This window comes from Silene latifolia, chromosome Y (genome assembly GCF_048544455.1).
Source record: "Silene latifolia isolate original U9 population chromosome Y, ASM4854445v1, whole genome shotgun sequence".
Classification (NCBI taxonomy): Eukaryota; Viridiplantae; Streptophyta; class Magnoliopsida; order Caryophyllales; family Caryophyllaceae; genus Silene; species Silene latifolia.
This window is the reverse complement of record NC_133538.1, coordinates 240,835,659-240,852,282: the sequence shown is the minus strand read 5'-3', so window position 1 is coordinate 240,852,282 and position 16,624 is coordinate 240,835,659. Positions and strand designations below refer to the sequence as shown.

General features: G+C 36.3%; 2 protein-coding genes across 2 annotated transcripts; both read left to right on the top strand.

The window, feature by feature from the left end:
- The first annotated feature begins 4,744 nt into the window (after positions 1-4,744).
- On the top strand, positions 4,745-6,391 carry LOC141630336 (uncharacterized). Its single transcript, XM_074443172.1, has 3 exons — positions 4,745-5,473; positions 5,572-5,629; positions 5,727-6,391. The coding sequence occupies exons 1-3, from the start codon at positions 4,745-4,747 to the stop codon at positions 6,389-6,391; spliced, it is 1,452 nt and encodes a 483-aa protein (XP_074299273.1).
- Positions 6,392-7,663: 1,272 nt separating this feature from the next.
- On the top strand, positions 7,664-14,816 carry LOC141630335 (uncharacterized). Its single transcript, XM_074443171.1, has 3 exons — positions 7,664-7,876; positions 7,987-8,578; positions 14,590-14,816. Exons 1-3 carry the CDS (start codon positions 7,664-7,666, stop codon positions 14,814-14,816), a joined length of 1,032 nt encoding a protein of 343 aa, XP_074299272.1.
- Positions 14,817-16,624: the final 1,808 nt, after the last annotated feature.

Sequence of the window (16,624 nt, the reverse complement as noted above, 5' to 3'; positions counted from 1 at the left end):
TCACAAATGAGTTTTTTTTTTTTTTGGTTTAGAAAACTAATAAAGAGAAAATAAAAAATTAATGAAATAAAGGAAAAGAAAAAATTAAAATAAGACCCCTATTTTTCAACAAAGAAACGTTTTTTTTTTTTTTTTTTTTTTTTTTTAAAAAAAGTGATATGTATGACGACTAATGTAAATGATGGACTAATGACGGCTACAGTGGTGTGAAATAATGATGACTGAATTATGTAGTGTGGGTTTTATGTACATAGACTAGTGTAGGATAATTTTATCAAAACTTAAGACCCATAACAAACTCTGTACTGGTTCTCACGTAATTCTACTCGTGAAAACTTCTACACATGAATTCTTTTTAGATGGATAATGAGACAAACAAAATGCAAATAATCAATATTAATAAATATATACAAAATTGTCCTAATCAAAGGTTCTACGGGATCTATGGTTAAGTTTATGGGTTGGAAATTGGGTACTCAAGACATTAAAATACCCGAGGGTATCTCTCGCTTTTGTGCTCCCCCAGTCATATGGACCAGACGAGTTGCCAAAACGCGACGTCATGAGGTGGAAAATATGTGTAAGGCCTAGTCGGTCGAATGGACCTTCTAAGTATACAACATACTTACCGAGGGTGAATTAGGGTAGCTTAGAATGACATAATATTGGCTTACGGAGAGCCTATGTCTTTTTTTTTTATACATCCGAGACAAAAATATCACAATAGATAAAAAGAAATACAACAAGTATGATATATTAAGAATGATGCAGAGTACTTAAAAATATGAGAAATTGAGAATTGGTTTGGCTTTTGCCCTCTGTATTCATGCATGATTGCATGTGAACATGTGGTCTGTTAACAAAGAATTGAAAGAAGTGACAAAGTAGATGCATATGAGATATCAACAATGGACCGACATGCATATATATTAGTGAGTTCCTTTGTAAATTTTAATCTTAGTCGCATGAACAATACGAGCAGGCCCCTTCGAAGGTAAAAAAAAACAGTCAAATATATATCATTACAAATAAATTTCAAGTCTTACCCTCTTATAAGTCCCCAGCGGAGTCGCCACTGTGAGATCCCTGAAAAAATCTCCTTTTTTGAAATATAAGTAAATAGGTGGAGTCGCCAGTAGGTTTTATAAAAAACATACAAAAATAAAGTTAACGGAAAAGGCCCCTTTTGATCCCTGGTATGGGGACTGCTCCGTCACTCCGGTCTGAACCAAAGATTGCGGATTCGGGGGTAAAGGTACGATCAGGGAAGGTGTTAGGCACCCGGATCGCCCATCAAACTGACGGCCTCTACTATTTATTTGTAATACTATATATTTGACGAAATTAAGACGAAAAGAAGGTTAATTATACAATTTAATACAAATTATTTACAAAAACAAATTAACTAGGTTAGTAATACAAATTATACGATAAATAAATAAAATAAATAAAACAACGAAATAGAAAAAGTAAAGAGAACTTATTTGATGTCGACTTTCAGCCTATGTGGATGTTGACTATTAATGAATTTCGACTTTGTCGTAAATTAACGGCTCTTATGCGCTTCTATGAAAAGGGATGGTTTATTTGAATGGTTTGATTTGAAACTGGGATAAAATATTTGAGACGGATGATTTATGAGTAGAATTTATGGATCTGGTAAGGGTATTATGATTTGTGTTTGTCTCTCGTCTGTATATTTGTGTCCGTCTTATTGTTCTCTCTCTGATCAGGGACTTGGAATATTTATAGTGACTTGCATTTGAAGTTTCGTGGGACATGGAATCTCAAAGTCTATCGGCAACAATAGTTATGTGCTCCACCCGAATCCGAACTAGGAATTTCGGTCACTATGTTAGTATTTGATTTTCACTTTGATTATGATAATGGACTTCATATATTAGCTGTCCTCCAATTTCCTTATCTTTTGCCTTAGATTGCTAATTAAACATGTTTTGGGCCTATGATTACTAAAACGGATTACTTGACCCGAAAGCTTAGCATACTCCATGATGTCCTTAGCCTATCCTAACTTTAGTAGCCTGATTATTTTCTCGTTGTTTCTCCATTGGTTTTGTGCCAATAATATGGAAGTGGGGTAAATAAAAATGTAGGGCTTAAGGGTGGTCTTATGCCATTTTAAGCGGTTTCTCGAAAATAAGCGTAAAGAGCCGTAAATTATAACATTGTCAATTTTCATTTAGTCATTAAATATTAGCCTCATCATCGGGTACCCTTAAGGCTAGGTAGACATTTTGAGGTGTCTACAAATACGCGTTGACATTTGGGGTGATGAACTTCGGGGACGAAGTTCCTTTTTAGAGGGGAAGAGTAATGTCGCGAAATAAAAAGGTTGTTTTTGAATAATGCTTTGCCTATTTCCAATGTTGTTGGTATTGTGTTTTGCTTTAGTTACAAAAATTCCTGGAATACAACGAATTACTTTAGTTATTTAAAGTGAAGGGGTTGTATGTTTCAAGAGACGGTCATGAAAAATAGTTATAATGTGATAAATCGTGCTCGAATCACGTTGCCAAGTAACATGGTGGCGTTGGTTGTACCATATGATAATTAATGTGAGACATGTCCTGATCGATAGTTTGATAGTTGATACTGTATATCGGTACCGTGTGTCGGGTGATCGTAGATGGTGATTCGCATGATGAGCTTGATGTTTCGTAGGTATATAGAGTAACGGTTAACGGTAATAGTGCTTGCATGGTAGCAGTGAAAGTCTTTAGAGATAAGTATAGACGGTGATGATGATGACATGGGGGGGGGGGGGAATGGTGTTTCCAGGGAGTAGTGGGTTGAGCGGGAGGATGAGTGAGGTGTTATTCTTGTGTCTCAAGCGGGAGTTGGGTGAGGTGAACTTCGGGGACGAAGTTCTTTTTAAGGGGGGAAGACTGTAATACCCGCCCTTTTAGGGACCCTTTGACCGTCGTTGACCGACCTTGGGAGTGGAAGTAGTCTTAGGAAAGTGTGCCAAAACTTGTTTGGGCTGCGTGTTGAGAGTGATACTCGATAGAGTAGAGGCTACTCGATCGAGTAGCTAGGGTACTCGATCGAGTAGGGGGCCACTCGATCGAGTAGGTTGGGTACTCGATCGAGTACCGTGTTTTCGCCGAGGGTTTTATATCGCGTTTTGTTAAATCCGCAAATCACTTCCGCCACTTTCCTCCTATCCTTCAGCCGCCCCTTTCCCTTCCCTTCACCTCAAAACCTCCATGGATGCCTTTTGAAGATTCTTGAGCCTTAGGAGAGCGTCTCTTGAGTCGGGTAGCGGTCTTTTGCTGAGTTTCCCCCTTATAGGTATGTCATATTCATCATCCGTGCCGTTGTTTCCATAGTTAGGGTTTTGCTTGTAGTAATAGATGTTTGCGTGATGGTAATAGGCTTTGCTTGTGCGCTGGATTTTTGGTTTGTCGGCATGGATTGGTTGCGGATGCGTAAAGGTAGGTTCGCCTACTCAGTTTCTGTAGATGGTCTAGTGTGTCGAATATTGTGGTTGTGTTGTGTTTGGTTGTCTGCTATAATTATTGTATCGTGATGGTTGTGGTTGTTGTGGATGTTCTCGAGATGCGTTCTCGGCTGAGTGGGGTCACTTGCGGGAGTGACTTCACGCCCTAGTTTCGCCCTTCGTGGAACCCGCCACGAAAGGGGATGTGCACATTAATGGGACAGGGTTATCGCTCGTATGATGAGCGGGGCTTAGGTGGGAACGGCTGCGGTCCCCCACTGGGCGGGTCGGTCCAAAGTGGGACGATCGATGTGTCCGGTTGGATTATTGTGATGGTGGTTGGGACTGTTGTCATTGTTCGTATTGTTATTTGTAGTTACCATTGTCTTGTCTTATCTGAGTACTGACCTTGTTTGGTTGTCTGTTTGTTATGTGTCTGCCGTGATCCCTTATGGTGAGCAGTCGGTCTTAGCAGGTGTTGGTGTTGTGGATAGCTGGAGTCCGGGCAGGATGAGTCTTCACGAGACATGATGGTCATAGCGAGTAGTCTTGAGTTGTACCTTGTATTGTATTTTGGTTTGAATCACTTGTAATAAAGCTTAACAGTTCTTTTATTGACGTTTGATAACTACTTTCCTCGGGTAACCGAGATGGTAACGCCCTTATATGCTAAGGAAGGCCTAGTTAAGGCTCCTCTGGATATGGGGGTGTTACAAGGATATTGGGATTGTGGTGATGCGGAATATGAGTGCGAGAAATGTCACGCGTTGATGTGGTTTGAGGAGAGAAAAGATAAAAGACGTGGTACAAGACGTCCTAAGTTCTCACTTGTTGTTCTGATGGAAAAGTTGAACTCGCATTTCTACAAAGAATGCTTTGAACTTATAAAGTCGTTGTTGACCCGATCGATTTAGCAATCATTATAGAGAAAACATTAGAGCTTATAGCTCGATGTTCTCATTCACTTCTATGGGCGGTAAAATCGATCATTCCATCAATCAAGGTAAAGGACCGTATACCTTTAGGATGGGAGGTCAAAATTGTCATCGGATAGGGACTTTGGTACCGACCGGAGATGCAAGGCCAAAGTTCTGTCAACTTTACACATATGACACGGAAGAGGAAGTTCAAAATCGAAAAAATTCAATTAGGTAAATATATTTTCTTTCCGTAATAAATTTTTTTTGTATAATATTTTTTTTCGTAGGCAATAATTTTGTTTTTAATTGTAGTCCAGGAGATCCATCAAGGTTGATTGACGAGTTAATATGATTGTTGGAAAATATGATTGACTCGCACAATACAATTGCAAAGACATTTAGGAAGGTTAGGGATAGACTTACTGAAAATATAGACAGTGAAGTGAGTATCAAGCTGATTTCAAAGAGATCAAGTGATGGAAGAACTTACAATCTTCCAACAGTTTCAGAGGTAGCGGCTTTAATTGAGGGTGATATTGGTCCACATATGGAGAAGCGAGATATTATTGTCAGAAGGTCGTGCGGTGGTTTACAGCGGATATTTGAGTTGCACCCTTTATACACCCCCTTACAATATCCTTTGTTAATTCCATCCGGAGAAGATGGGTATAGGTCGGGTATCCTACATAGTGCTTCTTCTATTGGTGTTAGCACGAGTGACCAACCACGTGAAGAAACAGCGTGTAGGGAGTGGTTTGCTTATCATCTTATAGAGAGACCACCAGATGTTGAATTTCCAACGATCTTATTATCTGGTAAGGCATTCCACCAATTTTTAGTTGATTGTTATATGCTGGTCGAATCGCATAAGCTGAATTTCATTCGTTTTAACCAAGATCGACTTCGAGTTGATAATTATAAGAACCTCTCAAATGCTGTTGGAAGAGGAGATGTTGAGCCATCTTCGGCGGGTACTCGGTTTATCGTGCCTTCTTCTTTCCCCGGAGGTGACAACTGGAAAAAAGCAAATTTCCTCGATACCATGACTATTTGTAAGTGGTTTGGTTATCCTGATTTTTCATCACTTTCACCTGTAATCCAAAGTGGCCGAAAATAGTACGATTTGTTTCTAAAAGAGGATTGCGACCCGAGGATCATCCAGATATTGTCTGTCGCTTCTTTAAAATGAAGCTCGATGAGTTGATTAGGGACTTAAAGGATCGACATATTTTTGGAAGAGCGCGAGGAGGTACTACCAATTGCTAATCTTTTAATTTAATATATCGTTTCTGACATAGCATTACTGTAGAAAAATCTAATGACATTTATGAACGTCTTTTTTGCAGTCGTGTATACTATTGAATTTCAAAAATGTGGACTCCCTCATGCCCATATAGTATTGTTCCTACATCGGGAGGACAAATTTTCTACAGCCGCATATGTCGACAAAATCATTTCCGCGGAGATTCCTGATCTGACTACAGATCCCGTCTTACATAGTGTTGTTTGCGAGTATATGATTCATGGACCGTGTGGTAAAGCAAAGCCCTCATGTCCGTGTATGGTCGGAGGCAGGTGCTCAAAATATTACCCAAAGTCGTGCACCGAGAGAACAACGGTTGACGGTGATGGGTACCCTATATACAAGAGAAGCAAGAAAGGAGTTACGGTGATTAAAGATGATGTGCCCCTGGGAAATGATTTTGTCATTCCATATAACTCTCAGTTGTTGTTGAAATATCGGGCTCATATCAATGTCGAATGGTGTAATCAATCTAGATCCATAAAGTACCTATTTAAGTATATTAACAAGGGCTCTGATCGAGTTACCATGCAGTCGTCTTACACACGACATAATGAGGAGGACCCTAGTCGATTTGATGAGATTAAGAGGTTTTACGATTGTGGATATCTCTCTGCATGTGAAGCCGCTTGGAGAATTTTTGGGTTTGATATCCACTACAGAACTCCTGCTGTTGAAAGGCTACAATACCATCTTCCGGATGAGTAACCTATTGTCTTCCACGATGATGATTGGGTTGATGAGGTCGTAGAAAAGACTTCGCTCGGGGTGTCACAATTTCTTAATTGGATGGGCTGTAATAATTCGACAGTAGAAGAGATGCAGGTTGCTAAAGAATTATTATACTGTGAATTTCCAACCAAATTTTTTTGGAAAAAGAAACTTCGTCAATGGAGCCTTAGGAAAAAAGGCTTTACAATTGGTAGGTTGGTTCATGTTCCCCCGCAATATGGTGAATTGTATTTCATGAAAGTAATGTTGAATCACGTTAAGGGACCAAAATGTTTTGAGGATATTAGGACCGTGAATCATTTTGTTCATCCGACATTTAGAGAAGCATGTTATGCATTGGGATTAATTGGTGATGATTGAGAGTATATTGCAGCTATCAACGAAGCAGCTGATTGGGGGTCTGGCTTCTACTTGAGAAATTTGTTCGCGACGTTATTATTTTGTGGCACTTTATCTATGCCGAGCAGAGTCTGGGATGAAACTTGGCAACTGCTATCGGACGACATCCTTCATAGGCAACGCACTATTCTTAACAATCAAGGTGTGTCTTCATTTAATAGTAAACATTTACCGCTATTTTAATTAGAACAACTTTAAAACAATTCTTCATATTTCGCATTCTTACCTTCATCTATTCTATGAATTGATTGCTGCAGTATATAAAATCACATAGATAATATTGCAACTTTTTTAACCACAGATTTACAGCTTACCGATGAAGAGTTGCAAAACTATGCACTTATTGATATTGAAAATTCTCTTCAAATAAATGGTAGTTCACTTCGTCGATTTGAGGGAATGCCGTTCCCAGACATGTCTGCAACGACACATCATCGAAATAGTTTAGTCATGGATGCGTTGTTGTACGATAGACAGTCCTTGAGTGAAGAACATGAGATTCAGTTATCTTCAATGACTGACGAGCAGAGGTTGGTGTATAATGAAGTGATGGAAGCTGATTTAAATAACAAAGGAGGGGTGTTCTTCGTTTATGGATATGGTGGAACTGGGAAAAATTTCCTTTGGAGAGCTTTGTGTGCTTGTTTCAGGAGTAAGGGCGATATTGTTGTGGCTATTGCGTCAAGTGGAATTGCAGCAACATTGATACCAGGTGGTGTAACAGCTCATTCCAGGTTTGGAATTTCCATTAATGTAACGGAGGATTCCATATGCTCCCGAATTAAGCCCTAAGAGTGATTTAGTGAACTTTTGATACGTGCTAAACTCATAATATGGGATGAAGCACCGATGACTCATAGACATTGCTTTGAGGCCCTTGATAAAAGTTTAAAAGATGTAATGCTTGTTTTGGACGTGGGAAATGCTGAAGTGCCGTTTGGTGGGAAATTTGTGGTATTCGGGGGTGATTTTAGACAGACATTACCGGTTGTTTCAAAAGGAAGTAGAGCAGATGTTGTGGTTGCATCCCTGTGTTCATCGTATTTATGGTCTTTCTGCAAGGTATATATATTTCTTTCTTTAAATATCAATATTACCGTTTTATGTGAGTCTTAGTTAAATTATTTTTGTCGTACTGTATTTATATAATTTAAAACGTATACCACTTATAGGTACTTAGATTGACCAAAAATATGCGATTGCAAGTTGGTAGTTCAACTGACAATGTTGAGGAGTTACGAAAATTCTCCGAATGGCTCTTGGAGATTGGAGATGGTATAGCAGGCGTTGAAAATGATGGAGAAGTTGATCTAGAATTACCAGCCGACTTACTAATTCAGGATGTGACGAATCCTATTAAGACATTAGTAGATGTCACTTATCCGGATCTGTTAGGACAATTGTGGAATCCGGAATATCTCCAACAAAGGACAATCCTAGCCCCTACTCACGAGATTGTTGAATCAGTAAATGAATATGTTTTGTCGCTTATTAAAAAGGATGAGAGAATTTATTTAAGCTGCGATGAGGTGTGTAGTGATGACAGAGGTACAGGTGACGGTGACATTCACTCTATTGAATTCCTCAACAGTATTAAATGTGTCGGACTCCCGAATCACCAGTTGAAGTTGAAGGTCGGTGTTATGGTGATGCTTCTGCGAAACATTGATCAATCACGTGGGTTGTGTAACGGCACGAGACTAATTGTGACTGATCTGGGAGCACGCGTGATAAGATGTACTGTCTTAACTGGTAGTCATAAAGGTGATAGAGTGCATATTGCTCGACTAACACTTACTCCATCGGACACGAGTAGATTTCCGGTACGTTTCAGTAGAAGACAATTCCCCATCGCCGTTTGTTTTGCAATGACGATAAATAAGAGTCAAGGCCAGTCTTTATCTCAGGTCAGCATCTATCTTCCAAGACCAGTGTTTAGTCATGGCCAGCTTTATGTCGCACTTTTCAGAGTCACTCGAAAAGAAGGCTTGAAAATTTTAATTTGTGACTCAGATATGCGTACTTCTACTACGACTACTAATGTAGTGTATCATGAAATTTTTCAATTTTTAGAATAACTTGCATATGTTAAAGTTGATTATTAGATTATATTACTTTGCTTCGAATGTAAAGTTTTGTATGTATGCATTTTTTATTTACAAGATTATATTACGTTATTTCCTTATAAACCAGTGCATGTGAACACATGTTTTTAACAAATTTAAACATTAATTATGTACATAGTTGATTTAGAGCATTTAGATAGGTACAATAGAAATGCAAAAACAAATATACATTAAAAAAAATTCATTCTGGCCCAAATACATACCCGTGCAATTTTGCACGGGTTTAAAACTAGTCTAACAGGTATTTAACTAAAATCAAACTCTTAACTAAATCAAATTAAAATAATATTTACACCAAAATTACATTAAATTATATACAATATAATACGTTTCTTCATTTGTGTTCATCTACTGGTTCTCAAAATTTAATAGTGGTTATTAATTTCGACGAAATCTTTTTATGTTGCACAACATTTCTAGTTCTGTTATTAATTTCGACAAAATCAATTTGTTTTTTATATCTTAATTATTCTTTTGCTTCTACCAACTTTAACTTAATGTATTTCCAACTCTTTATCAATATATTTACAGTTGAGACGGGTATTACAGATATTCGGAGACATTAATCCATTTATCAATATATTTACGTCACATTCATTAACACCGATCTACCATTATCGAAGGGAGACACATTACAGAGCCAAAACCTAGGTTTAAGATCCACCTTGGCAATTGTCGGATAGATAATCAGGCAATAGTTTACATCGGGTTTGCAAAACAAATACCGATAGGACGGTCCAATACAAACCTTGATCAAGGTAGCGTGAGAAAACAAGAAAAGAGTATACTTTACCATTTTTATTGTCTTAATTTATAATATAAGAAGACGGTCCAATAGAAATGTTTGTTTCAACCATTTTAATTCGCAAAATGACATATTTAATATTCAGATTCTAACGAAAAAAAAAAACAATAATAAAAAAAATGTAAAATAGGAGTCTCGAACCCATGTAGTCGTTGACGCTCCATTGCGATAACATACCATCCTGCCAAACCCTTATATTGATCTCTATTTGGGACTTGCAATTATTTATAGCCTATAACTACTCTTGCTTCAATGGTGAACGAATATTGTTCCACAAAATATGCCTACCTTTTTGAGATTTTTTTTAAAAATATTTATAATTATCATTATTGTTACAACTAATTAATAATGTTAACTTCCTATATTACCCTTTAACACTATTTAGTTTGAATTTCAAATTTAGATGGAGGGAATGCAAAATAACTAACAAATTTACGATAAAACCCTCGGTGGCGCCCAAATTGAGCGTCACCGGGTGGCGCCATCTCATTTTCCTTTATTTTATGATAGACAAAGAGTTGTGGGTGACTGACAGAAAACACGAAAGTTGTGTGTTCTAATTAATACTAATTATCACCTTATTAAAGATGCGCACAAGCCGTTATATCTTTTTATTCAATGGTTTAGATTTTAAAGCACAAACTCACCATAAGAACCAAATTCACGAGATCCCGCCTCTCTATCTCTCTCTCTCTCTCTCTCTCTCTCTCTCTCTCTCTCTCTCTCTCTCTCTCTCTCTCTCTCTCTCTCTCTCTCTCTCTCTCTCTCTCTCTCTCTCTCTCTCTCTCTCTCTCTCTCTCTCTCTCTATATATATATATATATATATATATATATATATATATATATATATATATATAGAAGGGTTCTTATAAGGCCTTGATACCATATAAGGCCCTAAGTCCTTATAAGAACCCTTGGATGGAAGGGATGGAGGGATGAGATTACATCTCAATGGATGGCCATAAATCTCCCTCCCTAATCTCTCTTCCTAATCCTTGTACAACTCTTCCTAATTTGTATAACTCTATCCTCATTCTAATTCTCCCAACTCACTCACCCATTATTCACTCTCTCACACTTCTCTCATCCTTCTTTCTCTCTCATTTCCCTCACATTCTCTCAAAACAAAAAAAAAACCCAAATAAAAACAAACTAAAAAAACCAAAACAAAAACCAAAAAACAAAAAAATAAACTTGCTCTCCTCCTCCTCCTCACCCACGGCTCAACCGGGTACCACCATCCCGTCACCGTCGACCCTCCACCAGGCCCTGGCTTTCTTCTCCACCTAAGCGCCACCATTGTCGCCTTCCATCTCCTCTTCTCCTTCTCACTTTCTCCGCCGACCCTCCACCAACCACACACACCGACCCGCACATCCCAACAACCACCGCACCACCGCAAACTATCCCACCACCATCCCGACTCACGCACCGCCTCCTCCTTCCTCCCCCGCACCGCCTCCTCACGCCGTCACCCTCTCTCCTCTCTTTCTCGCCCCACACAACACCACTGCAACCGCAACAACAACAACACCAACCTTGCCGCCGTCTCCCTTCGCCGCCGACACCTCCATCTCTTCCTTTCAATTTTTTTTCTTTTTTCTTCCCAGATCTGGCTGTGTTCCCTCCCTGCTCTTCCTTTCTCCCTTTCTCCTTTTTCCTTTCTCCCTCCCTGCTCTCCCTTTTTCCTTTTGTTCGTTCTTTTTTTTCTTCAATTTTTTTTCGTCCTTTTTTTTCGTTCCTTTCATTTAATCAGTGTTTGTTTTTTTGTTTTTTGATTTTTTATTGTTTTTGTTTTGTTTATTGTTTTTTATTATTGTTATTTGGTTTTATTATTGTTATTTGGTTTTTGGTTATTGTTATTGTTATTGTTATTTGGTTATTTGGTTTTATTATTGTATTTGGTTTTTTGTTTTTGTTATTATGGATTTTTTTTATTTTTGTTATTATTTAATTTTTTTTCAGATTTAATATTTGTTGATTAATTACGATTTTTCATATTTATTTGGTTTTAATAAAAGTTATACTATTTACGACTAAAGTTATACACTTAAAACATTAAAGTTATACTATTTACGACTAAAGTTGTACACTTAAAACATTAAAGTTATACTATTTACGACTAAAGTTATACACTTAAAACATTAAAGTTATACTATTTACGACTAAAGTTATACACTTAAAACATTAAAGTTATACACTTTAGTCCAATTTTTTGTATAACTTTAATCCAATTTTTGTATAACTTTAGTCTTTTTTTGTATAACTTTGGTCTATTTTTGTATAACTTTGGTTCATTTTTGTATAACTTTAGTCCATTTTTGTCTTAGATGAAAAAAAATTATCTCACAAAAAAAACGAGATTTAAAACACGAAATCTTAAAAAAAACGTATAACAAGAAGAGATTTAAGAAAATGAATAAAAAATGAGAACTAACAAAATAAAAGACAACTAAAATAAAATAAAAGACAAAAAAAAAATAATGAATGGAAAAAACAACTCAAAACATACAAATTAACACAAAACGAAAAAAAAAAAAACGAGTTGAAAAAAAAAAAAAAAAAAATCCGAGTCAGCGGCGGTGGGGTGGCGGTGGCGGGGGTGGTGGGTGGTTAGTTGGTGTCGGGTGGGTGGTGGTGGGTGGTGGTGAATGAAGATGAGAGGAGTGGGTGATTTATTTGGGTTTTTTGATTTATTTGGATTTTTTGGGTTTTTTTTTTATTTATTTGGATTTTTTGGGTTTTTTTATTTATTTGGATTTTTTGGGGTTTTTTTTTATTGAGGTTTTGAGAGAAGAGAAGAATGAAATGTGTGAGACGAGAGAGAAATGGGTGGGTAGAAAACAAATATATAGTAAATTAGTGGTTAATTAGGGTGGATTAGTAAAGTGTGTTAATTAGCTTCTATAATGACTTTGGGTGGGTTCATCTCATCCCTCCATCTCCCTCCATCCAATGGCTCATAATAGAACTTATGGACTCAAATATATAAGTGGCCTTATTTGATCTTTCCTCTCTCTCTCTCTCTCTCTCTCTCTCTCTCTCTATATATATATATATATATATATATATATATATATATATATATATATATATATATATGTAAAGTTAAAGTTCTTATAAGTCCTTCATATGTTTTGACTCTATAAGTCCCTCTCATATCCCTTAAATCATGCATGGTGGAAGGTTGAGATTGAAAGCAAGAAACACACTTAACACTAATTAATTCACTTCTCTCTCTAGTTTTAGTAATACATTCACTAATTCATTATCATACACAATTAACACCCTCTTTTGTCTTATACTTCAAAGTTTTTGAAAATTTTGTTAACATTTTTCCTGTTTCGTTTTTTTTTTCGAGACAAGTTTTCGACATTTTAGGATTTTACGAGTGTAATTCTAACAGCAAAAAGTGTAATTTTAAGGAATGTTTACGAGAATTTTGCGTTTTACAAGTTTAACTTCAGTCTTTTTCGAGTGATTTTGACAAATAATATTTGAATTTTTGTAATTTTATCACATGTTATTGTGATTTTAGCATTTTACAAGTGTTATTTTAACGACAAAAAGTGTTATTTTAGTCCAGGTAAGTGTAATTTCAGTCCAATGAGATTGTTATTTTAGTCCAGGAGAATGTAATTTTAGTCCAGAAAAGTGTAATTTTAGTACAGAAAAGTATAATTTTCAGTCCACAGAGAATGTAGTTTTAGTCCATTGAGAGTGTAACATTAGTCCAATGAGAATATGACCAAGTCCATTGAAAGTGTAACATTAGTCCAATAGAAGTAAGTTTAATTCTAGCAAAAAAAAGTGTAATTTAAGCAGAAAAAAGAGTTATTCTAGCAGAAAAAAGTATAATTTTAACAGAAAAAAGTGTAATTTTAATAGAGAAAAGTGTAATTTTAATAGTAGAGAAAAAAGTAACTTTAACAGAAAAAAGTGTAATTTTAATAGAAAAAAAGTGTGATTTTAATAGAAAAAAGTGTGATTTTATTAGATAAAAGTGTAATTTTAATGGAGAAAAATGTGTAATTTTAACAGAAACAAGTGTAATTTTAGCAGAAAAAAGTGTAATTTTAATAGAGAAAAGTGTAACTTTAATAATAGAGAAAAATGTAACTAACAGAAAAAAGTGTAATTTTAATAAAAAAAAGTGTAATTATAATAGATAAAAGTGAATTTTAATAGATAAAAGTAATTTTAATGGAGAAAAATGTAACTTTAACAAAAGAAAGTGTAATTCTAATGGGAAATAATGGGAAAAAGTGTAATTTTAATAGAGAAAAGTGAAACTTTAATAGATTAACATTAATAAGTGTAATTTTAATAGAGAAAACTGTAACTTTAATAATAGAGATAAATGTAATTTTGAAACAACAAACAAAAGTCGGAAAAAAAAAAAGCCATACTAGATCTCGTTTAAAAACTTTGATCTTTTCAAAAAAAAAAGAGATCTAAAATTTTAAAAAATATACCTAAGTTCATACTATCACCCAAAAAAAAATGCATCTAACAAAAGAGACAAAAAATATAAACAAAAAAAAGCCACTATCGACACATATAAAAAAAAAAAGAAAAGAAAAATCAAAGAATACAAAAACGCAGACAAAACCAAAATCCACAAAAAAGCCACACAAACCCCACTTCTATCGACACAACAAAAGAAAAAAAAAGAAAAAAAAAAGAAAAATCAAAGAAAACTAAAACGCACTGCCAAAACCAAAATCAAAGAAAACCCACACACTCTTAGATCTGAAAATGAAAAAAAACAAACAAAAACCCTCTTAAATATGAAACGGGTCGGAAAAAGGACGACTTGTTGTCGTGATTTGTGTGGGATAAGGTGCGTTTGTTGGTGGTGGTGGTAGTAATGGCGGGTGTTGTTGTACGATGGTTGAAGGACAGCCCGATGGTGGTGGGGAACAGATCCGGAAACAAAAAAGGGGAGGAGGTGGTGTGGTTGGTGGATGTCGTAATGGTGGAAAGGAGGTTCCCAGGGGGAGTAGTGGGGGTTGTGATGGTGGCGACTTTGGTGGTGTTGTGTCGGAATTTGGTGTTGTTGTGGTGTGATGCGTTGTGGTAGTGGTGGCCGGATTTGGGTGTTATTATTTTCAGATCTATTTTTTTTTTTTTTGTGGTAGAAGGTAATGCAGTGGAGGTTGCCGGGGGGGGGGGGGGGGAGTAGTACGTGGGGGGTTGTCGGCGTTGTTGTTATTGTTGTTGTGGGGTGGTGTGTCGGATTTGGTGCGTGGTGGTGGGATGGTGGTAGGTGGTCTCGGGTGGTCGAGGCTGTGAGATGGTCAGCGTGGGTGGTGGGTGTGGCCGTGAGGAGGTGAGGGTGGGTGGTGTCGGGATGGAGGGTGAGGGTGGTGGTCGTAGTGGGGCCGGTGAAGGTGGGTGGGAGAGGAATATGGAGCGAATTTTTTAGATTTTTTAGATTTTGATTTTTTTTGGTTTTTGAGAAAGGAGAGGTTTTTGAGAGATAAAGCGAGTGAAATTGTGTTGATGAGAGATAAGTAAGTGTAAAAATAAATTATATATAGTGAATTAGTTTTTAATTAGGTGGATTAGTGAGGGTAGAGCTAGGTAGCACGGACACTTCTCTTAGTCAGCCGTCCCGTGTCCGACACCGTGTCGGACACCGACACTCCTCGGACACACGTCTAAACGTGTCGGACACCTATAAAGCCGTGTCTAACTTTCTACTTTTATTTGGGCACGTGTCCGGCGCGTGTCCATGGTATTTGGGCACGTGTCCGACGTGTGTCCTTGGTATTTGGACATCATTTGGGGAAAATGATGTTCTTTAGACAAAAAATGAGCCGTCGAATGAGATTGATTAGAATATGTGTTTGGCTGGGAAATGAAAACGAGTTATAATGAAGGCCAAATTTTACCTTCACTTATGTAAATTTAATATCAAATATTTTTACAAAAATAAAATAGAACATTGATAACTAAAAAATATATATTTTATTAAATTTAAATAACGTGTCTCGTGTCCTAAATTTCATGGGGTGCCGTGTCACGTGTCCGTGTCGTGTCCGTGTCGCGTGTCCGTTTTGGTGCTACCTAGGGGTAGAGTGAGAAAGTGTAAATTGGCTAATTAATCACTTATTTTCCCTTTTAATCTCAACCATCCATCTTCTTCATCCAATGGCCCATAATGGGACTTATGGACTCACATATAAGAGGAGGACTCATTTGATCTTATTACTATATATATATATATATATATATATATATATATATATATATATATATATATCATGCTAGTCTATTCATAAATCACTTATTCACTTTTACCACATCACATAAAAGTTAGAGAGAAAAGAGGGAAAAAGGGAATTGGATAATTAATTTGGGGATTTGCATCTACTTCCATTGGATTCAATCTTTTACTTTGTAAGTGCTTTTAATCTTTCTAAGATTTCAATTGTTCATATTCTAGACTTAAATTATAGTAGGTTATGGTAGAAGTCGTGCTTAGTAACATAAAGATTAGGTTAAACATGATTAAGTTAAAGAAAGAAAGTTACAGGAATTCTGTAAATCTGCGAGTTGTCTTGAACGAATTATCAGACCATTTTAAATTTATTATCTTCGAAAACGTAAATAAAAGATTTAGGTTATTTTCAAGTCTAGTTTATGCCTGTAAAATTTCGTAACAATTGGCCTTGTAGATTTTTCAGAATAAATTCGTTATGAACATGTCGACTGAGAATCCGCGAATGCACTAGTAACCTAAACGTTACTTTGTAAACCTAATTTAAAAATTGAAACATAGTTGGGTCTTTTACATATATTAAGTTTGAAGAGTCTAGATGATGCTAGGAATTGGAATTTCTCAAAAATCATTTGTTAAACTTGTTTTATGA

Coding starts and splice junctions, on each gene's coding strand:
- LOC141630336 (XM_074443172.1), top strand. CDS start 4,745: ATGATTGACTCGCACAATACAATTGCAAAGACATTTAGGAAGGTTAGG. Junction 5,474..5,571: donor ATTTTTCATCACTTTCACCT/GTAATCCAAAGT, acceptor TTTAAAATGAAG/CTCGATGAGTTGATTAGGGA. Junction 5,630..5,726: donor TTTTGGAAGAGCGCGAGGAG/GTACTACCAATT, acceptor TCTTTTTTGCAG/TCGTGTATACTATTGAATTT.
- LOC141630335 (XM_074443171.1), top strand. CDS start 7,664: ATGACTCATAGACATTGCTTTGAGGCCCTTGATAAAAGTTTAAAAGAT. Junction 7,877..7,986: donor ATTTATGGTCTTTCTGCAAG/GTATATATATTT, acceptor TACCACTTATAG/GTACTTAGATTGACCAAAAA. Junction 8,579..14,589: donor CTTAACTGGTAGTCATAAAG/GTGATAGAGTGC, acceptor GTGTGGGATAAG/GTGCGTTTGTTGGTGGTGGT.